Source organism: Mya arenaria, chromosome 8 (assembly GCF_026914265.1).
Source record: "Mya arenaria isolate MELC-2E11 chromosome 8, ASM2691426v1".
Lineage (NCBI taxonomy): Eukaryota > Metazoa > Mollusca > Bivalvia > Myida > Myidae > Mya > Mya arenaria.
Genome location: NC_069129.1, coordinates 10,870,525 through 10,896,529, shown reverse-complemented (window position 1 = coordinate 10,896,529; position 26,005 = coordinate 10,870,525). Strand labels below are relative to the sequence as shown.

The 26,005-nt window shown below is 37.0% G+C and overlaps 1 protein-coding gene across 9 annotated transcripts; it reads left to right on the top strand.

The window, feature by feature from the left end:
* Window positions 1-24,705, top strand: LOC128243300 (diacylglycerol lipase-beta-like). Of its 9 annotated transcripts, none has more exons than XM_052960987.1 (15): window positions 2,102-2,374; window positions 2,636-2,705; window positions 3,916-4,405; window positions 9,512-9,994; window positions 10,414-10,504; window positions 11,828-11,952; window positions 14,289-14,474; window positions 15,172-15,301; window positions 15,985-16,068; window positions 16,449-16,601; window positions 18,240-18,367; window positions 18,724-18,865; window positions 20,540-20,677; window positions 23,003-23,097; window positions 23,323-24,705. In XM_052960987.1, exons 3-15 carry the CDS (start codon window positions 4,311-4,313, stop codon window positions 23,525-23,527), a joined length of 2,055 nt encoding a protein of 684 aa, XP_052816947.1. In that variant the 5' UTR covers window positions 2,102-2,374; window positions 2,636-2,705; window positions 3,916-4,310; the 3' UTR covers window positions 23,528-24,705. The 9 variants fall into 9 exon arrangements, with proteins under 9 accessions (XP_052816949.1, XP_052816948.1, XP_052816953.1 ...); XM_052960986.1 differs by lacking the exons at window positions 2,102-2,374; window positions 2,636-2,705 and adding exons at window positions 2,391-2,581; window positions 3,370-3,524; XM_052960989.1 differs by lacking the exons at window positions 2,102-2,374; window positions 2,636-2,705 and adding an exon at window positions 1-161.
* The last annotated feature ends 1,300 nt before the right edge of the window (window positions 24,706-26,005 follow it).

Here is a 26,005-nt window from a genome sequence, read left to right as displayed (position 1 = left end):
TTTAAGTTAACAGTGACAAATATTAACCGGTGATGTAGTGAAACTATTGACTTCAGTGCATTGGAATTTTGTCGCTCGTTTCTATTTTTATCTTAATTGTTTTATCTGCCAAAGTCAAAGACAATACTCTATATGTGGATCGTCTTTAGTAGCGGATTAAGGTATTTACAACGAATTGGGTGGGGCACTGCATAAAACCGCCAAACCCACTCAAAACTTTGATTTCACTGAGGTATTAAAAAGACACGGTACAATTTCGTTGATGCATGCCAATCCTTTCATTCAATATTTTTTTTGTACATCTCATTACACGCCACTTGTCCTGACTAAACAATTATTTGTAAAGGATAAAAAATTGTTTCACATAATTGTTTGGGGGATTGGATGAATGTTTTAAAAATATTGATTTGGTCGTCTTTAATATGAAGTATTGATATACAAAACAGTATCTCTTAGGATTTAATGAATATATCAAATTATTGAATGAATATTTGGCCACATTGATTAAAAAAGTAATTTTACAAAAGAAATATTTCACGGCATCGAATACATTTATAAAACAAATCAATATTTTAACGATATACTATAGCAACGTTTGTCACACCATACTGCTGGTTTTAATGTAACTTTCACAAGCTTTTTACTTTTTTATATTTCATTTAGTTATATTAAAAATTTGACTGTATTTGAGAAACTGTCTTCATTAAAAGTCACAGGGTCAGTGCAATGCCGAGTTAGGCCCAAATTTAATTTAACCATTGTATTGGCCCTTATAATATCTGATATATGTTTTTTTATCAATGAGATATCGTTTATTATCTTAGAAATCTATTAGATTCAGACCTCTTTGCAACTTCCTTGATCAGCCAACAAAATGTTGAATACCTAGACACGCATGTTGCTTGTTGGTTATTTTAGATATTTATTTTATGTCATTATGTCTTTGTGGTTAATAAAATGGTTTTTATTGCCAATACTAGACATGCTAATTATGTCAATTATTGAAATAACAATTCAATTCCCGCATTATATTATATGGTGGTGCCTGTCATTATCTGCCGATTAAATTAAGTAATTAACAATGAGACAATTTGATATCACAAGGGACAGTCTAGTAGCGTGGTGGCCATTATATTGGCGAACAAATCGTTCTTCCATAGCTTAGAAGAATTGAACTTGAATTAATTTAAGCTTTATAATATAATAGCTTATACGTAATAGTACGTCAGTATATATGAGTTATGGATAATATATGTATATGATTTTTAAACAAAACAGGTAATTGGAGTGTTTGAAAATGTAGTTTATAAGCTTATTATATAATTTATATGGTTGTTGTTGTTATTGTTGCCAGCCTTGAATAGGATGAGATTGGGGCAAATATCATGTTTAAGGATGTATAAGATAAACAGTGTAAGATAACCATTCCGAACTCGGAGGGTTTATAATGCCAATGAAGAATGTTGGGTTTGTTTATTTAACGATAATGATTGTATCTATGACGAAACATTTAAGGCTGCACTCTCACAGATTGAACGTTTTGACAACTTTTTTTTTTTTTGTCGTTGAACGAGCCATTTTTTTTGTGAAAATCCATGGAATTCATATAAGATTGCTGAAAAAAAGTTAGATCGCAGATTTTTATATTTAAGGTCAAAAATTGATTTTTTTATGCATTTTTTAAACCGTTATTATCGGTTTACGCCATCAACCATTAATTTTCGAACGGGAATATGAAAATCTGCTATCTGGTCTTTTGTCAGCAGTCTTATATCACTGGTTTGCTGATATTTACGCAAAAATTTGGTCATTCCAAAACAAAAAATAAAAAAAGTTGGCAAAACGGTAAATCTGTGAGAGTGCAGCTTTAAACCATTAATAGATCAAGGAGACGAGTTTGTGGGATATGCTTTCGTTTAATGGATCATCCCTGATTGCCGTGAAGGTGTGGGCGAAACCGTAATGTATTTGAATTAAATTGTGCTTAACCCAAAACAACATTTTCATATTTATTTTTTTACCATAAAACATGTTTTATCTTAAATGGAAAGGAAAAGATGCGCTGAAATAACGATTAACTGCATTTCATTTATCACAACTGTCTTAACGATGTTGTGATGGTTTGCGTTCAATGAATATCAACCTGTAAAACTATCATGTGGAGCATTTTTGTGGAGTGAATTTAGCTGAAAGACGTATGGTGATTTTAACTTGATACAAAACTGCTATACGATCGGTTTCACCTTTGGGTATGAGGCGTTTTTAACTCGCTCCACCCCTCTAAATTCTTTACACATTGAACATAGGTGACCCATAACGCTACAGATATGTGGAAATCAGATAGAGGATATAAATAATTTAAATGAACGTTAAGGTCAGTTATTCTTTATACTTTTAGTTGATAAATACTTCATATCTTAATGTACGAATCAACGATTGTTTGGGTATGGTAATAAACTATAAATGCTTTATGTCGGGGACCCAATAGTGCAGTATTAACGTTTACGAACAGTGGATATATAGATATTCAGCTATATATGCTTAAAGGTGTTTGCGGGATTTTATCTTAAGATCTTAAGCGGTAAGTAATTTGTATTCAGTTGTTAAAGTTAAGAATGTATGATATGTTTTGTAGGTTTTTAACCAGGAAGTCTGATGTCTTAAATAAATAGGAAGAATTATTGTTTGCATGGAAACGCTCGGAGGTGAATATTGTTTGTATAATACATGTCTACATGGGCGGGTCCAGGGTTTGACGTTAGTGGGGGTGCAATTTAGGGGCGCATCTTTGGGATTTTAATATGTTTAGGATAATTATAGCCTAAAATGGTACTTTCTGGTTTTATTTATTCATAATTTCCCTACCATAATGACATTATACATTCATTTGTGAACAAGGTGCCTTCCCCTTCAGGGGTCCGCTAATGGCCGATAATTTTTCAAGTTTACGGTATTTCACTAAAGAAACCATGTTGTTCTACGTATTTTGAATGGTGTAGATTTATACTTTTATTTTCTCCAAAAATGAGGCAAAACGTAATGTTTTAAATTGCAGTTACCTGTCATTATACTGATTCTGACAATCATTGTACCACTAGTGCAGGGTGGATAAGAATTATCACAGAGCATTTTTCATACACATATATTTTGTGGTAGAGCAACTGCTAGAAATAGATTGGAAGATGAAACATCTGTATATATCTGTAGTTCTAGAAATCAAAGAGATGCAAATTACCTCAATATAAACAGAAGTGGGGAGAATTACTGCTTCAATTTCTGGTATTCCCAGACACTATTTCCTGATAAGACGTAAACCAATTACCCTCGCAAATTAATAAATGAGGAATTATTATATATTTCATATCGTAGTCAAACAAGAGATTGGACGCATTCGGCTCATACATTTAAGGCGGATATGTTGACATACTATAGTACTTTAAAAGTATTATCGTTTGTTGACCTACAATTTCTTTAACTGGATGCGGCCTATTAAGTGTGAACGGAAGATCAAGTAGATTGTTAAAGTAAGAATTTTGCACTTCATTGACGCTTACTATCAATGGCTTTTGATGAAATGTAATATGATGTAATGGTTTTGTTAACAGGTAAAATAACAATGATATAAACGGTTGCTAAGTGTCTCTCTGCTCCACCGATATTATGATGATATAAGGACTAGTAATGTTTCTGTATTTAACATTTTTTTCCGCATTCTTGTAGATTTCGTCGGGAGGGATGGGGGTTTGGTTAGACCCACTCGGCGATCGCATTTAAATATATTTCAAGTATAATATTGCTTTTATGTAGCCAGTGACTTAAAAATGCAAACATATTTCAGTAACCTAATCTAATTAGATTATAAAACGCTGTTTTGTTCGAATACATTTAATTTAACACATGCACGTACCATTTCAGTGTGTGAGTAGACCAGAAGAAATAGCCAGCGATAACATGGATAAGACTCGGGACTAACAACTGACCCGTAGGGGTGGGTCGTAGATGATAAACGGAGTGTTTTCAAAGCAGTGTTTTAATTACGATGAATATGATCAATCAAATTTGTAGAAGTGTTACCAACAGACATATCAGCTTCTGGCTTAAAATTTACAAACACTAGAATATCTGATTGTCATCGACATAAAACAGTTCGAACCAGTGAATATAAGCTTTTCTTCCTGTGGATAATAAATAAATGGTGCTTCAGTAAGAGAGTGTAAAAGTCACATCGGCCTTGTAGTCATTTACAAACGGAGAGCGCCGAACGGAAGGAGGGTCGCTATTGTCCTTGGGGTCTCACGTGACTAGAAGAGATGCCACAGCTCGTGCTCTTCAAGAGAAGCTGGGGGATCGGAAGTGATGATTTTGTGTTTCCAGGCGCCATTGACGGCACTATAAGGATACTTTGGTAGGTGCCACATTCCGATTGTTCGAATAGAAGTTTTTAGAAGGTTTGTTTACTTATATACATCAACATTGAATACTTTGTTTATTCTTTGAGTGAACTTGTTACAATTTGACAAGTTTATATTCAAGATATTCCAAAATAGCGATATCCCCTGAAATAGGTCGGTTTGGTACAGAACTTCGGTCCTTAAAAACACTAATGAAAAAGTAATGCCTCCCCTCTTAACCTATTTTTTCAGTTAATGGTGAGAAAAAACACACTTTTAATTTTTTGTTGGCCTTACATATATAGATATATATATATATTTATATTATCACTTAAATTAGTCAATTACATATGTATGGACATTGATTTGCCACGATAAGTATCTGTACCTGAAGTTATGCTGTTTAATTAAATCAGAGCCAAGTATAATTTGTATCTGACTGTCCATAAAAAGATCAATAAAGAAGTAAAATGATATATTATTGTTTTTAATGTATCTCCTGGTGAAGGCGTAATGCCAAAACGTTTAGATGTAAAAGTATAAAAGTTAGAAAAAAAACATGACGTGTTTGTGTTATCCAATATACAATACTAGTATTTAAACATTCCCTATATGTATGTATAATGAGCAATTTCCTGATCGTTTGCTAATCGCTCTTAATTGATAGTTCCGAATAACTACGTACATACATACATATCATTATTCAGCATACAATGTTACAGCATTCATAGCCATGAGACATAACATATGAAACAAATCATATACAAATCATCGTGAAGAGCAAAGACATATTCAACAGAGATGTATATTATTTAGTATCAATTATTGTTAGAGAGGCCTCTATTGTATGTTCATACTTTGACATTTCTGTTTAGGAGTACTTTCTCACTACACGCGCTTATCATCACAGGAATTTGACTCAGTGTTTGGTCTGAAAGGATATATTAATCTCATTTTATAACCTAATGCTGATAAAAATAAGGATTGTGGACAAAAAACCAGCGCCAAGTTTCAATATGATATCGAAGTCGTAAATCTTACGCTGCTTAAAGGCATAGTTTCAGGAATATTTGGCATGATAATCCCCTGCTGTGCATCTCCTGCTTATTGCACTGGGGTCACTGTAAGGGCCGATTTCCTGTATATTCGTGTATTGGCTCAGGGCCATTTAGGGTCCATTTTATAATAAAACTTTCAAAACTGCACAGCAGGATACTCAGATGAGAGATCTGATAAGAGGGATCAAGGCAAGTAGTTTAAGATCAATAAACAGAGGTTGTGTACTTATAATACAGTTTGTTTGTTTTTTGTTATTGTTTTTATTGTTGTTTTTTTGTTGTTGTTGGGGGTTTTTTTGGTGTTTTTTTTGGTGTTTTTTTTTTTTTTTTTTTTTTTTTGGGGGGGGGGGGGGTCACTTATAGATGGCTTAAACTAGGCCTTTAAGAGGTGCTCATGTACGGGCAGAATGTATCCGATAAATTTCTTTACGATACTATTTTTTGAAACGCATTTACGCATAGAAGTTAATCGAGCATACGATATATATTTAAACAGGGCGCAGGTCATTGACACTGTATTATGACACTAAAGGGACTTGGCACCAGATGAAACCATTGCCAGAAAAAAAGAAAAGTGTCAGAAACTTACATTATATTGTCATCATTGTGTACAACGCATTGAATCTTACTTACTGATGTATCACATCGCTAACTACTAGGGATGGCAACGAGTACCCGAGTACTCGAGTACTCGATCGAACGTCCGAGTACTCGAGTACCAAATCACTACTCGAGTACTCGGAAAAAAATCTATAAAAATCACCAAATACACGATTTACAGACAAAATATCAGATCTGGTTAGTTGCCAAGAGGACAATTAACGGTCCCTCTAATCCCCGCTGTGTACACAATTGACCTCAATCAATTAGTTGAGAGTTGTTGTGATAGTTGCAAACTGTCAACAAAGGACCCCTATTTCAAATTAGCACTGATGACAATTAGCGAAGTTTTGATAGAGGTACTTTCACCTACACAATTCTTTCGTATACCAATTCGAGACCTTTCAACAAACAATGGACGCTAACGAGCAAGTATCGACCGTTACGAAAATTTATTGATTTCTTAACGGGCGTATTTTTGCAACGATTATCACAATTGATTGGTTGATATTTTAAATCAAGAATTATGAATATTAATGAGGCCAACAACAATAAAACAGTACGAAAAACTATCATTTAAAAATTAAATTATAGAGTGAACAACTGAATTTCGTTCACTATTTTTATGTATGCTTTTAATTTTCGTTCATTGTAATTCTTATTGTTGTTCATTTCTGCAGTGCATACTTGTATAAAATGAAACGAATAAGACAAATTAAAAGCCTGAAACAACATTTGTTTTCTTTTTATATCATTTTTTGTTAAAATACGTAATGAATGTTTACTTTAAAGGTCAAAATGACCAATAATTCGACCAACGCACAATATGCGTCATTAACGATACATGTATACTCAATCTTGTCTTTGCGAACACATATTCAATTTTTCCGAGTAATCGAGTACCCGAGTACTCGATCGAACGATCGTCCGAGTACTCGAGTATTAATTTTACTACTCGTTGCCATCCCTACTAACTACACATGTATCTTTCGCAGTTTTTTTGCGTATTTTTCAAATTCGAAATTTACTTGGGTTGTCGTTCATGTAAATACCAGTTAATTTTAAGATAGTGTCGGTATATGTATTTGTACCTTTCACGTGACTTCCTCATGATAAATATACACACTATAAACTGGGAAACCATTATATGCTATTTTTGAACGGGTAAACTCGGCTGAGACAGCGATAAAATATTCTTTTAATTATGTGAAGTTATGTATTAACGGCCCCATACTAGATCTTCTTGACAATGCTGGGCTTGTTAAGAAGAAATAATGTATTTGCCGATTTCGGGACCATCTGGTGTCTAGTCCTTTTAATATATCATTTCAGACCAAACACTGAGTCAAATACCTGTGTTCGTTTCATCATAATGACGGAAGTCAGTTAGTTTACACATGTGGTGAATGTCTGCTTTTCTCATCAGCGATACACGTCAAGTAGAATTGTATTCATTTTCTAAATATCAATTTACTCCGGGTTAAACATGGACTAAGACAGATTGTATATTCATTCAATACCCACCCAATAATAATTACAAGTTGTATTGTAAATCAATTAAAAGACACTTGAACGCTGGTCTGTCGTGTAAATATTTAACTTTCAGGACACAGCAGCGCATATTAAATCTTCAAGTTGTATTACACGTATAAAGTAGCATTATAAAATACGAGTATTCACAATTTCTCGATGATTTTTTATCACTTTATAAACGTCCTTTTTCCTCAAATCGAGTTTAACCAACTTAGATTGAACTTAAATTTAAGATTAGAATCTAAATGTGTTGATTGGCCTGTATATTTAGCTGACCAAAAGGCTGAGTGGAATTTCTGAGACATGTCCAAAGATAAGGATAAGATCAATATTGAATACTGGCCCAGGGTGGTATTCAATATACAGCTTAAGTCAATCTTACAGCCATACCTCATTGACTTCATCCACTCTATTGGTCAGTTATTAATAACAAGTAATCCGATTAGCTACATCGTTCTTAGATATCTAATTCAGACCAAAATTGAATACCAGCCCAGACCCCAATGTCACACTCTTAGATGAAAGTCAAATCTCAGTTTCAACTCATTTTACCACATAAAGCATAGTATGATGCAAATTATTGTATTCTTACTATTTCTAGAAACTCATTTCCTCATAGAATGTGTTGATAAAGCCCATCGTCAATACTCCAAAGAAAACTTATTCTAGAGCCAAAAATATACTTGAGCATTGTTAAAACTTTGAGTTGTACTCAATTACATCTAATGATGTAGATATTTTTTCTTTGGAATCCTGACCAAATGTTTTAATCAACATAGTCCATGAGAGAACGAGCTTTTAAAATGCGTAAAACCATATACGAGTTTTAATAACTTTTGATTTTATATGGTTAAATGAGTTGAGACTGAATTTGGGCTTTGACGAGAGTATGTTTGTGATATGTGGGGCCTGCCTTTCATGTATTCCACCCATATTGTAATTTCTGGTAACCAGGGGCGATATTCATGTAACAACTTAAGTGACATCCTAACTTTACTCATTCTCCTAAGTTATGTATCTCCCTGGTCGTGTGATATACATGTGGGTCGTGTGATATACATGTGTTAACTCCCTGGTCGTGTGATATACATGTGTTAACTCCCTGGTCGTGTGATATACATGTGTTAACTCCCTGGTCGTGTGATATACATGTGTTAACTCCCTGGTCGTGTGATATACATGTGTTAACTCCCTGGTCGTGTGATATACATGTGTTAACTCCCTGGTCGTGTGATATACATGTGTTAACTCCCTGGTCGTGTGATATACATGTGTTAACTCCCTGGTCGTGTGATATACATGTGTTATCCCCCTGGTCGTGTGATATACATGTGTTATCTCCCTGGTCGTGTGATATACATGTGTTAACTTAATACTATCTAAAATAGTTTATTTCCATTTACTTTAAGAACCTTAAAACTTTTTATGCTACAAAAACTTATATTTCTTTTCAAACTGACTCTTTGAACGTTTAAAGAAATCTACTGAAGTTAATGCACCAGTCAATTGTAACACCCCACCCCCCCAGGTCCGGGGAATGGCGGGGACTTTGACTTTCGGTCTTGCCAAGCCCGGGCAACGTCCCCGCCAAATGACCCCGCACCCAAGGGACTCTAGGTAAGGCCCATTCCCCGCTATATTTAGCGTGAAGACAAAACCACCGCATTCACCCGGCACTGCGGGGCCACCTGGAAGGTAAAAACACGGCCCATTTCCCCGGCTATCCCCGGTATACCCCCGGACCCGGAGGGGGGGGGGGGCGTGGTTACAATTGACTGGTGCATAAGAAAAGACGGTTTACGAATACCAGCCCAGGTATAGTAATTATGGTCTTTTTTATGGATCCAGGTTTTTAAGTGGTATGACTTATAAATGGGCGTTACATACAGTACAACTGTATATTATATGAAAATATTGATGTTCTTACAGGACAGTGATGGTGGTGGCGTTTTATGCGATGTACGGTCAGGACCTAGATGCCACGTGTCCGGACAGTCTCGTATTGCACGTGTACTTTGTGGGCCTCGTCTTCTTCCTTGTCGTTACTGCGGTTTTAGAGTATTTCATACTCGCCGTCAGTATGCGGGGAACCATCGCGGACAGCAGTGCTCGAACGCCACTTCCGATCCTCCTTTATATAAGACTTTCAATCGCCTTACCGGAAGTAATATGGAATGCCTATGGTACGTGGACCGCTTTTGACGCTGCGGAGCACTGTCATAGAAATGTTGTGAGACTCGCCAAGGGCACTGTGATAGCTGGATGGGTTGTATTTGTCATTGCAATGATTGTGTGTTTAGTTGTGTGTAACCTTTATACCGGAAAGAACAAGAAACGTGCGCACACGCAAGTCCGGAGCTTCAAGCGGGCGTCCCGGCGGTCCGTGAGAACAACTAAACAGTGGGAGAAACGGTGAGACAGTCACAAACACCTGATCAAACTGGGACTAATATATCAGTAATTTACACATAATCGAGCAGTTTGTTTTTAATATCAACTCTAGTATTTCCAAATAACAAACAGCAAAATGCATGTAACTATGAATTGACATTTGACCTACAATGTACTTACAATAAAGAGCGATCAAGGGTGCTTTTTTATTTTGACATTTCTTATGTATCCCTGTAATACGAGTCTGCCAAAGTAAAAAAAAAAATCGTCAAAAGACTCGCTGACGGCCATTTAGCCTGTGGACTAACATTTGACCGAGCGCCATTTGTTGGCGTTTAGTTTGAAAATGGGCAATTTTTGACATTGTACAATACCTAAAATGCACTCAACCATCACAGCTTTATTGCTCTAACTTTCATGTATTTTCTCCCTTTTTGCAGATGCAAGTGCATGTTCATGTGTGCCCGGGGGGACGGGGAAGACACAAGCGTTTTTGCTACACTTGCTGAGCTCTCCGCGGACTACTTTAAGGTAAACACAGAGAGGTCGGGCAATGGAAGGGTTAATTTGTTACAGTCCTACGTATTTATACAAGGGACCTGCTGAAATTCACCAATATCAGCATTGCAAATCATTTAATATTTGTGTATATAACTGTAAATATTCACAGGCTTTTGGCTCAGAAACTTGACCATCACAAATAAGGGTCATTGTTGATCTTATCTTGTTTCAGCCTTGGTATTCTCTTTCCACTCTTTACAGTTTTATGTTGTTAAATATAAGTACATTAAAGATGCACTCTACAGATTGAAAGTTTAGTTATAAAAATGCAAACTTGTTTAGAATTCGGTTAACATTGCGTGCAATGTGTACAGTACTTCTATCAAATTTGTTATATATTTTTTTATGATTGTCATTATTTGAAAACATTTCTCCACTTGTACAAATTGTAATACTAGTATATGGAGTCACAGGGGATGACGTGATTTGCTGCTTTATTTTAAGAAGGAAGGTAACGCTACAAATGCATGTAGGACAGTTTAAGTGAAATAGTAGTCAAGACAACCATTTAAATAATTTATATATAATATAACTTCAAGTTTATGCCTGACGGAAATTATTTTCCGTGACAATATAAACTATTTTCCTCAAGGGGATTTTCACGACAACTATACCACTACAAAGACTCTTGAGTGTTCATATTGCCTATTTGTTGAAATAATGCATATTTCTTAAATCGTCGCATGATGTTTATTTCTTATAATCTACCTACTATGGAAGGTGTTTCCCCTTGTAATAGATACTAGATAAGTTTCAGTATATAGATCCGACAAACCCATGTAATTTAAGGTCGGTATGAGTCATGAATATTTGTGACTGTTTCAAAATGTTTTACATGGAAGTTATTCCACAATACCATAAATCTATTTAATTACGGTATTAAATTAAAAAATATGACTTTGCAATGTAGGGCGTATCAAGAGGGATATAAAAAACATTTTTGGTTTTATTCTTAATTTGAAAAATACGAGTTGTGCCATGTATGATACAATTTTATCAACTTTTAAGATGCACTCTGACGCCCATATAAGTCACAGTAAATCTTTTAGCACTCACCAATCATTTAATATTTTTGCGTTTTCATCTATAAAATACACGATTACAATCTTTTTATCAGTAATTAAAATTTACAATTAGTGTATTATTTAGTAAGTAGTTAAAGGTATATCACTTAAAAAATATGTTTTTTTCCATGTGATTGAATCTATATTACATGTGAATGTATTGATTTTAAAAAAGAGTTTGAATTTGAATTAAATGAATGATGTCTAAACATATTTGATATCTGCATAGGGTGTCGATCTCGTGCCGTCTGACGTCATCGCCGGCTTGATCCTGTTAAGCCGTAAGCAGGAACGTAAACGTCAGCAGTGGCGTGTGTACGTTAACGAGACGGAGAACAAACGGTATACGTCAGTGTTAGTATACGCATGCCTGGCGCTTTGGATGGCATGGACTTTCTCTCTGTCATCTATGGAGGTCAAGACGCTTAAAACGATAGCAGAGTTTTGCAATATTTATGCGGGCGCACTAATTCTTACATATGACCACACATGTACATGCAGCTCAAGCCTTTAATACTCAAGTTGGTTTTATAATGTTAGTGTCGAGAGCTTACACAACTATCAGAGCCATTCTTTGTAAGGCCCTGGGGGAGTGATTACGAACAGTCTCAAGTCTTATTTCAGACTCCAGACTCAATAAGGCAAACCTTCATTTTATTGTAATTTTCCTTCTAGCAAAGCATTGATGGTGAACTTTGCTGAAATATAATACTATTTGAACGTTGTTCTATTATTTACTTAGAATTTTATAAAATAAATAAATAAATGTTTTTGTTCCTTAATATAAATGTTTTTCTGAGTCTGAGTCTAGACTTGGACTTGAGACTGTTCGTAATCATGGCCCCAGATGTTCGTTTTTAGGCAGCGTTCTGTCTGGCAAATAGCGTTCTGTGTTCGTTTTAAGCATCTGAGACCAATGTGAGGCTTTTACCAGTAAGCTTTTTTCTAGCGTTACTACTGTTTTGTTTGTGCCCTAATATACCTTTCCTTGACAACATGTGTTTTCTGTAGAGTTTTAAGTACCTTTTTAGGATTTTTAAAGCCGAAACAAATCACCATACATGTATAAGCCGAACGATAATTCATGGATATGCATTTAATGTTTTGCTTCGAAAAGTAAAAATACAGGTGTCTGTAACCACTAGCGGTTCCAGGGGTGGGGGGCACAGCCGGCGCCCCCCCCCCTCCCACCCAAAAAAAACAACAACAAAAAAAAACAAAAAAAAAACTGAACAACAGCAAAAATCGCCCAAGTTTACCTTTTATTTCAAAAGCAACATTTCGGACTAAAAATTGTTAAAAATTTCCTGGGGGAGTATCCCAAAAAAAACCTGTCAACACACCCCATCTTATATCAAATCCTGGATCCGCCCCTGGTAACATATTTCGTACTAAAACACTCTGATTTGGAAACACATGCATATAGTATATTTAACTCCCCACTATCCCATACCAAGCTAGCCACGACACAAAATATATGCCAGATAACGCATAGTAGTGCTTTGTTTAGAATTATCTGAAAATACATATATTCTTCTCTTGAATATACTATACTCCCTGTGTTGATGATGTATATGACTTACGTTTTAAAAAACGGCCGATTGTTCAGAACGTTTTTAACGTTGTTTACGTCATCGTTGTTAACGTTTAAATGTTAATTGCACTTGTGATCTGAAGTTATGACCAGTCGGCCCAATGATAACCTGTGTTGTGTACTAAATGATAACATTTTATGTGTGATGGTATTTCACTGATCAAGATTACCTTTTCTCCCACCTCAGATAAGTAGATCCATTAATTTAACCATGCTAGAAATTCTTATCTTGCCCACGGGCGAAGATAAAATGCTCGTGTGGAACTTCTTTTTAATGGTCGCCACATTGTAATTACGTCCCTTGTTGAAGACTGTCGTCTGTAGCGCATCATGGAAACCTTGTCTTGTGGCAATATTGAGAACGCTTGTTAATTATTTCTCGCTTCCAATGTCACCAGAAAACAATTTCCACGCACCATACAAGAAATAATGCTTCACTCTTCTTAGAACTATTTTAAGACCGATCAGACCATTTACATACTCTGAATCACTGCGCGAATATCCATGACAACCACGAATTATCGCATATCCGTACGCAATTATTTTCACTAAGCACAAAAGAGTTCCAGCAAAAAATACAATTTTACTTAATTTTCTTTAACTGAGGTGGGAGAAAAAGTATCTACCATAGCCGCTCGTGTAAGATAGGTTCATCCCGACCCTCGCGCAGGGTGTTTTTTCGGAAACTCGGTAAACCTCGTTTCCGCAAAACACCCTACGCTCGGGTCGGAATGAACCTATCTTACACTCTCGACCATGGAAGATACTTATAATATCCTTTGTACTTTAAAAAAAAATCTTATTAAGCACTCTTTATATGTACAGTATATGTCGTAGTCGTTCGGACCTCGGGAAATACTTCGAGATAACGAACATTCGATATAACCGAAACACAAAAAGTGTGAAACTTTACCGAAAAAATCGACATTTCCAGATTATCGAGATAACATCGTTCTACATAGAGAGTTTCGGCTGTATGAAACTGTCCTATTTAACCCCCATATTTTCCAATCACATGAGTGATCAAAGTTTACTTAGACGTTTAATAGAATCCAGATTACCCTTTTTGAAAGAATCCCTTTTCCTATCATAACAGGCCTATGGAGGACACAGTTGACTCCCCTGGGATCCTCCTAGAGGAGACGCGAGCTCCGCCGCCGTGGATGACCCTTGACCTCATGAGCCACTACCTCCGGTTTGCCATCGGAAGTTATGGGTGGCCATTCTATCTCACCCTTACCAACCGCCTATGTGGCCTCTGTGGGCTCTGCTCAGCATGCAGGTGACTTTAATTCATTATTTGATTCATGTTAAGATATCCTAAAAAGATAATTTTATAACAATTTTTCATGACCGTTTCAAAGAGAGATGTCGTCAAGTTAAATAATGCCACCATCGTTAAATGTATGTGTAATGGTTTGTCAGAAGTTTGATTATGAACGATTAACGTGCTTGTATAAATGCAATGATCACAACGAAATTCAAACCCCTTACACTATATTTATATAATTTCCTTAAATTACAATATGTATATATTTGGACAAGTACCGTTCACCTTAAAAAACCACATTGGATGGGTACGAGTCCGAACATACTCCAGCATTCCATACTGACCAGTTACTCTGTATCATAGTTCCATCTTTCTATTCATCTCAAACCCCATGTTATTATTCAAAACAACAGTAAATGAAGTATGTCTGTCTGGCTGGCTGACTGGCTGGCTGTGCGTCTGCGTGTCCATGTGTCTATGTGTCTGTCTGTCTGTGTGGCTGTGTGACCTCTGTCAGGTGTCTGTCTGGCTGTCTGTCTTTAACAAAACAAGTATTCTGTCAGACGTCATCCGGATAGATTTCTCGTGCTATATAGGATTTCGTTCGAGCGTGCGTCCCAAAACAGTAAAATATTTTTAAGCACGTGGTGCAAATGAAAGCTGCATAACGGATGAATGCAATAGTTATATGGTATGAGACGTTTTGCAGATGCTGTGCATGTATACGGCCTGACGAACGGGTGAACATGGACAATTGCTGTTTGTGCAATACGGCGGCGTTCCTGAAAACGTCAGGAGTCCATACGGAAGACATTGTGTATGCAAGTCTTAAAAACGGGGTAAGTACCAGCACCAGCCCTAGCTCCCTGGTATCCCATATTTACTGTATTTAAGGCATAGGTTAAGGAATGTTTGGCATGACAATCCCCTGCTGTGCATCTCCTGTATATTGCACTGGTGTAACAGTAGGGGCCAATTTCCTGTGTATTTCTTTATTGACTCAGGGCCATTTAGGGTCCGTTTCTATTATTAAACCTCCAAAACTGCACAGCAAGATACTCAGATCGGAGATCTGATAAGTTGGTACCAGGCAATTAGATTAAGATCAATACACAGAGCTTGTGTACTATGGGGGGGTCACTTATAAAAGGCTTAAACTAGGCCTTTAAGGTTGAAAGATGAAATATACCTTCCACAACTGTCGAAATCAGAATTTCAGATAAACGTGCCCGAAATCTTACATTACTTTATGGCATAAATAATCAGTAGCAAGCATTGCTAGATGAAATTCAGAATTTGGGGGCTTATGCTAATTTCGACCACTGCTTCCATTATGATTGATAAAAGCTATTTGTAGAATCGTTATCAATCTTTTGTTTAAACATACGTTTTGGTCACACGCATGCAGGTACATCAAGATCTTGGCATTGCGTTGTCTGTAACTCTATTATGGTTTTTGGCAATCCTCATTAGTGTCACATTGTCTTAAAACACAAACATATCATGTTGGTTAATATTGCAGATCTACGAGATTCCATTTTACGTGGTAATCGACAGGGAGTCGAATGCGGTTGTGATTGCCATAAGGGGAACTCTTTCTCTACAGGTATTACAATCAAAAGAAGCCTTGTACAGTCGAAACCCGTTGGTTCAATATCCCAGGGACTAGCCAAAATACATCGAGCCTCGAAAATATCGAGCCAAGCGGGAATGCTTACATAGATTAAAAAACGGTCCTTTACATCAAATTCGAGTCAACGAGGAAATCGAGCCAAGCGTTATCGAGCCAACGGGTTTCGAGTGTAAATTATTATTATTATTATCAATAATTTAAGTATTTTTTTCTGACTGACAATATATATTAAGCTTTCGGTCTAGATGTCGATGGAAACTGACCAAATGTGAGAGTAATTATGTACAAAAACGGAACAAAAATGTTAGCAGTGTCGTCTGCTCGTAAAAATCAGTTTTCAACGAATGTTTCAGGACGTGGTGACGGACCTGGTGATTGAGCGGGATGACCTGAACATCCCGAGCGTGACCGGAAGTGGTCACAAAGGCATCCTGCAGAGCGCCCTCTACATCCAGAAGACGCTCCAAGACGGCGGTATCATACAGGAGGCTTTCAACCGGGCAAAGGTGGCAGCATTGATAACAAAATAGGCCGATTGTTCAGAACTTTGTTTAAGTTGTCAATGTTTTGTTAACGTCATCGTTGTTAACTTTCAATTACTTAAAACCCTGGTAAGAACATGCACATGCTCGTGAGTTGCAGTACTTCTTTCAAATATTGAGAGAACTGTTTCAGATGTGCTCGTTTTATTTCAATATAGCAGCACATCATACAATAGTTCACTTTAACGTTGAACAATCGACCCAGTGTCTATGTATATATAATATTATATGTGAACCACACTCGATGTTTTGATTCGCAGGTTCTGCCGAGCAGGGAAAATAATCGCTGAAATAGCAAAGTTCACACAAACACGATTGTTTAGCCTAGTATAAAACATGTCTTATCACACTTACCTTCTATATAATGTAGTTGTTTGAGTGCGAAAAACATAAACTAAAAGAAGAACCATGTTAATGCGCGATCAGAGTTATGCAAAAACCTGCTCGGAATTCTCGTGAGCTTGAGGAGATAGACTCAGCACTATAGAGTTGTTAATGGTTTACCATCTGTAAGTGCTCAAAAGCATTTGATAATGTTCCAAAAACTATCCAATACTGCAAGATACACGGTGATTTGGTGGGAATGAGCTGAATTTTGACCTTTACAAAATTTAGTGACATTTTACCTAAAATAACCTAAAATATACATTTTTTTTCTTCAGATTCATCAAAGGGGTCACTCCTACCAACGATCTAGCATAAAATAACTATGAATTACTGCACTTTTACAAAGTCAGAAAATCACGAATTGTCTAAATAGAGTACACCTTTGATGAATCTGAAGAAAAAATGTATATTTTTATCATTTTAGGTTATTTTAGGTTAAATGTCACTAAATTTTGTAAAGGTCAAAATTCAGCTCATTCCCACCAAATCACTGTGGCAAGATACTGTTGTTTGTAAACACCATTTGTTTACAAGACTGTGATAATTATGGAATAAAGTAAATAGTCAAATAGTTTATGTATCACGATGCCACTCAGAAATGTACAAGTCATGTGTAACAAAAAAACTAATCATCAACTTTAATATTACATAAGCACCTGGACAAAAACACAATCATTAACCAGACGCACGTTCAAAGGAGTTAATTTTTGATAAATTGTTTCCACGAAACCTGATAAAAAAATGACCTTGGCAAGTGTATGTAAAACGATGTAAACCAGTGCAAATACTACATGCACAGTCTGTTTAAAGCATGGTTATATACTTAATTTGTTTTGTTTTAAAGGCATCTTTTTTTAGTAATATAATTATATATAATAGTATTGTTTATTTGCAGCTGGTTCTTGGTCCGACAAAGTCATGCCTTCAATGATTCTGTTTTACATCATTTTATGGTTTGATTTTGACTGGGTATCCGTTACACACTACCCACACTTTCAATTCGACTATTGCCTCTGGCTCACAAATAACATTATTATTATTATAAACGTTGACATACACAAACAACATATACCTTCAATCATAGCTTGTGTTATGTGCTTAAGATGATGGGCCTACTAGTTATAGGACGGTATTACCGTTCGCAATCCATCCTAACAATCCGAAAAATCCATAAATCGCACCCATCAAACTATCATTTCCTGTTCTACGTTTCAGTGCGAGGACCTCGTAATCACGGGCCACAGTCTGGGTGCAGGGGTCGCTGCCATGCTAACAATTCTCCTCAAGACAAACTACCCTAAAGTCCGCTGTTACGCTTTCTCCCCGCCGGGCGAACTCGTGAGGTAAAACAACAACAACAACAACAACAACAACAACAACAACAACAACAACAAAAACAACAAGAAAAACAGCGGATATAAAATGAATCTGAATTATGCATTTGTCGGCAAATCGATTTATGTCTTTATGTTTTCCATGATGCGATGCGATGCCCGAATATGTTTCTATGAAGTTATATAAACCTGGTTTTCATTTCAACTTTCAATTAACATTCCGAAGGCACACAAATGCTGTGTCTATGGTAATCATCATCATCATCGTCATCATCATCATCATCATCATCATCATCATCATCATCATCATCATCATCATCATCATCATCATCATCTCTATAATAAATAGTTGGTCCTTGTTTCAGCCCGGAAGTATGTGAGTGGGCGGAGGACGTTGTGTGTTCGGTTGTGCTAGGGGACGACATCATCTGCCGCCAGGGGATGCTCATGATGGACGATCTCAAGATCCAGATCATCACCGCCATCAACGAGACACGAATGCCAAAGGTAATAAAGGCCTGACACCGTCATACAGGTCTCCATGCACGGCCAGTGCATGTCTAAAGGAATAAATTGCGGGCTTGATGTCATTATCGGGGTATGAACGCAATTGGGCTGGTCAAAATGTGTGGAGTCCGAAGGACTCCACGCGTACTTTATATTTATATTTACACCAATAGTTCATTATTTCATTCAAGAATTGTTAAAAAAATCTTCATTTCATTTAATAAAACCTTTAAGTAATCCTTTCTTACCCATTCTGTAAATAGAAATTTGTGGAATAGTCTTCCTCAAAATATAAGGAATATTTCAAAACCTAACCATTTCAAGTCTGCCATCAAACAGTACCTATTACAGTCTTAAAGATCATTTTGAATTTTTTATATTTAGCTATCATAATAATTTCATTTTTATTAGCATGTAGGGTTCTTATTCATACGTATTTCTTTATATCTTATCATATCTCATTGTGATATTAATAGAATAAATTTTTATTTTTAGCTATCATAATAATTTCATTTTTATTAGCATGTAGGGTTCTTATTCACACGTATTTCCTTATATCTTATCATATCTCATTGTGATATTAATATTGCTTTACAGTATTGCCATTTTGAATGGCATTTTTTTATTCCATACATTATGATCTCAAGTCTTCTGTTACAATACTTAGGCCATGAATGCAGTGTAATAGGCTATGAATGCAGAGTAATAATGTTAATGAGTTCTGTGATATAATTTATGCAATTAATTATCTGTGATATAAGATTATAACTTGTCTAGATTTATTATCCTTGTACTTAACAATTTTGCTAAACTACATGACTATTCCATGGTTACTGCCACCAATTTTTCAAGGAACACAATGGAAATAAGTGAGAATCATTTTTCTCTTTTTTGTGTCATCCTTGGTATTGTGTGTGCATTTCATGGTTTCTATTGTCTATGCATTGATAATGATATGTTATAATTTGTCTGCATTATGACGTGCCATGTAATGTTCATTTTTAAAAATGTTGATCTATATTGTACGGGACCTGCAGACACAATACAACCAATAACAAGATCAATAGCTTTCATGTATATTGTTATGCAATGAATTACGATCCGAACATATCCGAAGATGTTGATGAACGCAATTACCGAAACGCAGTTCATTTAAGGAATGGAAGTTGAGGTGTAAATATTTGTTTTTTAAAGCAGCTATGTTCAATCAAATCAATGAAGATAATATATATTAGAAATTATTACGTTATTATATCACATGATCTTCAGATACTTAAATTAGGAAATTGAATTAAGATACGAAATGACTTGAGATGTTTTAAAAATACTGGCCCAGTTTTTTGTACAATAATAAAGACGAATGAATGGCATGAATTATATTCCCTATTCGCATTAGCCGTTTAGAATAGTATTAATATTATAAACCTACCAAATTTGGTGTTTTAATAAGAAACCCTAACGCAACATACATTTTTTATTGTGCGTGAAGTTGGCTCAACAATCAGCAATATTCATGTATGACCCTGTCACTTTTAATGTTGAGCTGCATGTCCAGCTAAATGACGATACAGCTCAACATTTTGGACTTTGAAATTTGAAATTACATGTAATTTTGGTTCCTTTTTTGATACTTGACACATCCCATGTAATCAACAATTCAACAAATTATTACAGTACCAGATATTGTCGTCTGGTTGCTGGCGGATGTGCTGTGGACGCAGTGGAATGATGGAAGATGACGTCACACATAGCAATGGTGACGTCACGGATGGTTCAAATGGCGTCGTGCAGGATATCAGGTGTAGTTTAAAGGTACAAACCCCTCGAAGTTTATGTTTAAAAATGATAATCTCGAAAGAAGACAAAATATGGTGAGATGCAGAAATATTTATAACACCTATCATGTGTTTCCGGTCTGCATCGAAAAATCCTACCCGAGGGCACGTGCGTAAGCAGGTAAGGATGATTTTCGAGTTACCAGCAACGCATCGTATCCGAGGGTTTCATTTCTCGATTTGGGCCGGAAACACGAGTGTGTGTTTTTTCTTTCATACTTAGTAATAATAATTGACGTTGAATAACATTTCACCAAAAGTGCCAGTGGCGGATCCAGGTTTCTCAGTTAGGGGGGGGGGGGGGCGTAACTTCTGAAATTGACTTCTAATGGCCGCTAAGGCCCCCATGTGTTTTCATGGTAATTCAGGGGGTCGGAGGCCTTCGCGACGGCCTTAAGCTCTTAAACTATTGCATGTGTTTACTATGGAACGCCGGGGCTCAATGCTTCTTGCGAAATGCGTTATGCAAATGCTATATATAGAACAATAGTATCATTTTCGACCAATCGAATGGCCGGGTACGGAATTACGGAAGCTCGTGCTATGTGAAATCTAAATATAGTAACACCTCCTGAAAAACGGATTTCCTTCGCATCTCGCATTTCGCATGAAGCATTTAGCATCTCGCATTTTGCACAAAAATCATTTCCCAAAAAGCATTTCACATATGGCATAACACAATCAAATTGAATCGGACGAAATATTGTGCACGTTCCGAACTGCTCCCGGCAGTGAAGGGGATGTAAGACATAGGCTACTGATACTGCTACAGAAATATTATTATACGGTGGAAGAAACTATACTCTTTCTAACCTAACGCGTTTACAGCAATATACAGAGTTGCACATCTTGCTATTCGCAATCTAACTGACTTTCTGGCTTTTTTTCTCTAGGACACCTCTTTACTTTACCGTTTCTGAATATTATATTGTATTGGTGTGTTTATATATGTTATTCTAATGAATAGACACAACAAACGTATTATTTTTCACCTCTATTACATGTAGATAAAAGTATTTTTCAAATTAATGTGTTCCTTTTTTCATTTCATACAAAATGATACTCCTCAATTTATGCTAACAACGGTAAAAAATATTGAATCAGAGCTTTTCGCATTTCGCATTAAGCATTTCGCATAAAGCATTAAGCGTTTTGCAAAAAAACATTAAGCATTTACTGCCATTCATTTCTAGTTTATTGTTTTAAGTCGCTTTATACTGACTTCTGCGAATATATTCAGAGAAGGTGAAATATTAACTCCTTTCCGGCTAATGATATAATTAATATGGAAACAGCTTGGATCCATATAAGATGACAAGCTACTCGGCGTCTGATATGATTCAAAGCTGTTTGACACTCCCGCCATATCAATTTTTCGAACAGATTTGTTTAGCATAAGACAGTCGCTTATAGTAATAAACTTTAAAATACTTCCAAAGTCATAGAAATGTGAAGACAAATAAAAAAAATTTGTTTGCACAGAACGTAGTCTGGTGGGTGCTATTCTGTACATTGTATTTAGTCATTATGACGAACGATCCGAAAAGTGAAACAGACGAGCAAACGTCTGTTTCACTGACTTCTCAGGGTTAATACATTCAACACAATGTCGAATAAAACCAGAACATATTTTATTAAAATAACTGTTGTGTCCGATATTCCCCGCATGTATTTCAGCCGTCCGATATTCACTACAAAACTACGCATGTGTCCGATTGAACGGCGTTTTACTTCCTGCGTATAGCCGTAAAAACGGAGGATAGCCAAACGCTAACACATTCTACTGAATACGTCATAATCGATAATTTAATCGATAAGAGCGTTCCACAACGTCTCGGACCAATTATGTTTCGTAAGAGTCCAATGTGGCCAAATAGATATTCGATACAACCACGGTAAATCGAGATCTATTTTTTGTGTGGAGCAAATCATAACCTTAAAAGCTATCTACAATGATGGAACGATATTAATAATTTATACATTTACTTGGAAAATTTTAGGGGGGGGGGGCGCCGGGTCCGCCCCCCCCCTGGATCCGCCTATGAGCGCGTGAGGCGTTGTTTACTGTTGTTATAATGTGTACCAATTGTAGTTGAAAATCTTGACGTGATAAAATTCCTGTAAACCATTATTTATTTCCATTTTTTGTAAAATATATATATATATATATATATATATATATATATATATATATATATATATATATATATATATATATATATACACATATATATGTACGAACGGTGTTCAGAGCAATTTTTGGTGCAAATAATGATTAAACACTGTGACTTCTGTTGCTCAGATGTCCCTTGAAGAGTGCGAGGCCCACAGTAAGACTATCCAGAACAGCTATGAGCCGCTCCATCTGCCGGGACGTATCCTGCATATAGAAGAGAGGTAGGTCGACCTCGGTGTTGGCAATTTGGGCAAAGATTGAACATATATTCTAGTTTAGGATGCTCACTTGAGAGCGGTTCAATTTGTTAAGATCTCTTTACTAATACCTTTCTTATGCATTTTATCATGTTATAAAGTTGTATCATTACAAAAGAAATCATGCATTTAAATTATAAGTTTACAGCTGTAATTATAGTTATTGTAACAAATCTCATTTCCCTACAGCGTATTGAGTGGCGACGACGAGTTTTCTGCAATGTGGAAGTCCCGGGAAGAGTTCACGGAGATAATTGTCAGTCCAGACATGCTTGCCAACCACTTTCCTGACGCACTCCTCGACGCCATCGACCAGCTCCGTGAACGGAACTGCGTTCCCACGGCAGCCCCGGAACCGCTTTTTGTCGACACGCGCATGGAAGTGGAGTGCTAGCAAAAACTCCTCCCCCTTCTCCTCATCCTCCTCCTCATCGTCATCGTCATCATCATCACCATCATCATCATCTACAGACTAGTGTTTTATTGGTGCATTTTTAAGACTGATTTTATAGGTTATGACACATTAGCAACACACTCTTTGTGAACAGTGTTGCTTATTGGAAATGTCATACGGGATGTTGCAATAAAAACACGGAAACCACAAACTTTTAATGACAGTTATTTAGTATTTCACCTCGCACCGAGTCAGTTGAACTTGATGGTTAACGGGACCTAACTGGAGCTTTATTCTCAGATATCTTGTGTTCGTAGACTAGAGGACTTATTGATACGGATCAAATGACATGTATACATTCCTGTATTCTCATTCAACTGTTTAATTAAAAGTGTTAATGCCAAACGTAGTCATATGTTACGTGATTTGAAACTTATTTTTTCTTTTAAACTGACTTTAGCTCGTGTGTTTTAAAGAAACAATAGAGGTACAGTTCTAGCTTTAGGCTGGTATTAGTATTGAATATCAGTATTGAATGGATCTAAGATTGATGTAGCTAATCGGATTACTTGTTATTAATAGCTGACCAGTAGAGTGAATGACGCCAGTGACGTATGCCCATAAGATTTACCTAGGTTGAATATTGTATACCACACGATAAAGGTGTCATTGTTGTCATATCTTTTTTCTTTAACCATTGCTTAAAATCCGGTCAAGATATTATACACATGAAACGCATTAGACATATCAGAGGCGGACCGTGCATGTACAGCAAAGCTTGTAGTCCTGAGGACTGTTTCATTAAATATCGTAGTGCATTTAAGTCATATATTGAAATTATCTGTGTCATTTTTGAATTATTTTGCTACACATATTTATGTTATTTGAACTTAAGCCGGTATCTAAAATGACCACACATTTGAGAAAATTAAACAAATCAATGTGTTGTCATTTGGAACGTTTAAACAGATTTAAGCTTATTGAAGTTACACCAAAAAATAATTTATTTTAAACGGGTATCTGGCTTTATAAAATTATGAGTGAAACAGACACCCAATAACATACAGGCGTACATATCCGCTTGTGATGCTCTTGGTATTATAAAACAGACTTGGCTTTACCATTTTATTTTGCCTGTTTTATATATTTTATTAAGGAATAAATTATTTGTAAAGTTATTGAACTTAGTTAAATATATCTATAATAAACAATGATGAATTTCTGTGTCTATAAAATGACGTCTCAACGAGCACCTGTTTGTTTTCCCGCCATGTGTCAAACTTGTTCCGTTCACCATCGTGTTCTACAATGTTCCCGTGGTCGTATTTTATGTCGATACCGTGTATATCGGTGCTTCTATCGTCAATGTTCGTGTCACTGTCGTGTTCATCGTTGCTCTCGTTAACATGTCTTGTTACTGCTGCTTCCGCGGAGCTCCTGTCCTCGTCATTGCTGCATCCGCGGAGCTCCTGTCCTCGTCACTGCTGCATCCGCGGAGCTCCTGTCCTCGTCATTGCTGCATCCGCGGAGCGCCTATCCTCGTCACTGCTGCATCCGCGGAGCTCCTGTCCTCGTCATTGCTGCATCCGCGGAGCTCCTATCCTCGTCACTGCTGCATCCGCGGAGCTCCTGTCCTCGTCATTGCTGCATCTGCGGAGCTCATTTTCTCGTTATTGCTACATCCGCGGAGCTCATGTCCTTGTCACTGCTGCATCTGCGGAGCTCATTTTCTCGTTATTGCTGCATCCGCGGAGCTCATGTCCTCGTCACTGCTGCATCTGCGGAGCTCATTTTCTCGTTATTGCTGCGTCCGCGGAGCTCATGTCCTCGTCACTGCTGCATCTGCGGAGCTCATTTTCTCGTTATTGCTGCATCCGCGGAGCTCATGTCCTCGTCATTGCTGCATCCGCGGAGCTCATGTCCTCGTCATTGCTGCATCCGCGGAGCTCCTGTCCTCATCATTGCTGCATCCGCGGAGCTCCTATCCTCGTCACTGCTGCATCCGCGGAGCTCCTGTCCCCGTCATTGCTGCATCCGCGGAGCTCCTATCCTCGTCACTGCTGCATCCGCGGAGCTCATGTCCTCGTCACTGCTGCATCTGCGGAGCTCATTTTCTCGTTATTGCTGCATCCGCGGAGCTCATGTCCTCGTCACTGCTGCATCTGCGGAGCTCATTTTCTCGTTATTGCTGCATCCGCGGAGCTCATGTCCTCGTCATTGCTGCATCCGCGGAGCTCATGTCCTCGTCATTGCTGCATCCGCAGAGCTCCTGTCCTCATCATTGCTGCATCCGCGGAGCTCCTGTCCTTGTCATTGCTGCATCCGCGGAGCTCCTGTCCTCGTCATTGCTGCATCCTGCCACGTCCGACTGTGTTGGTATCGTTGTATTTTACGTATAAATTTCATGTTCATTTCCGTATTTCATAACACTGTCATGTCCGTCTGTGCTTCCGCTGTCGTATTTCATCTCGATGTTTC

Bases quoted from the DNA above. Each gene is read 5' to 3' on its own strand.
- LOC128243300 (XM_052960989.1), top strand. From the start codon at position 4,311: ATGCCACAGCTCGTGCTCTTCAAGAGAAGCTGGGGGATCGGAAGTGAT. The intron at 10,505-11,827 runs GTAAACACAGAG...ATATCTGCATAG, and splicing joins TCTCCGCGGACTACTTTAAG to GGTGTCGATCTCGTGCCGTC. The intron at 11,953-14,288 runs GTTAGTATACGC...CTATCATAACAG, and splicing joins AACAAACGGTATACGTCAGT to GCCTATGGAGGACACAGTTG.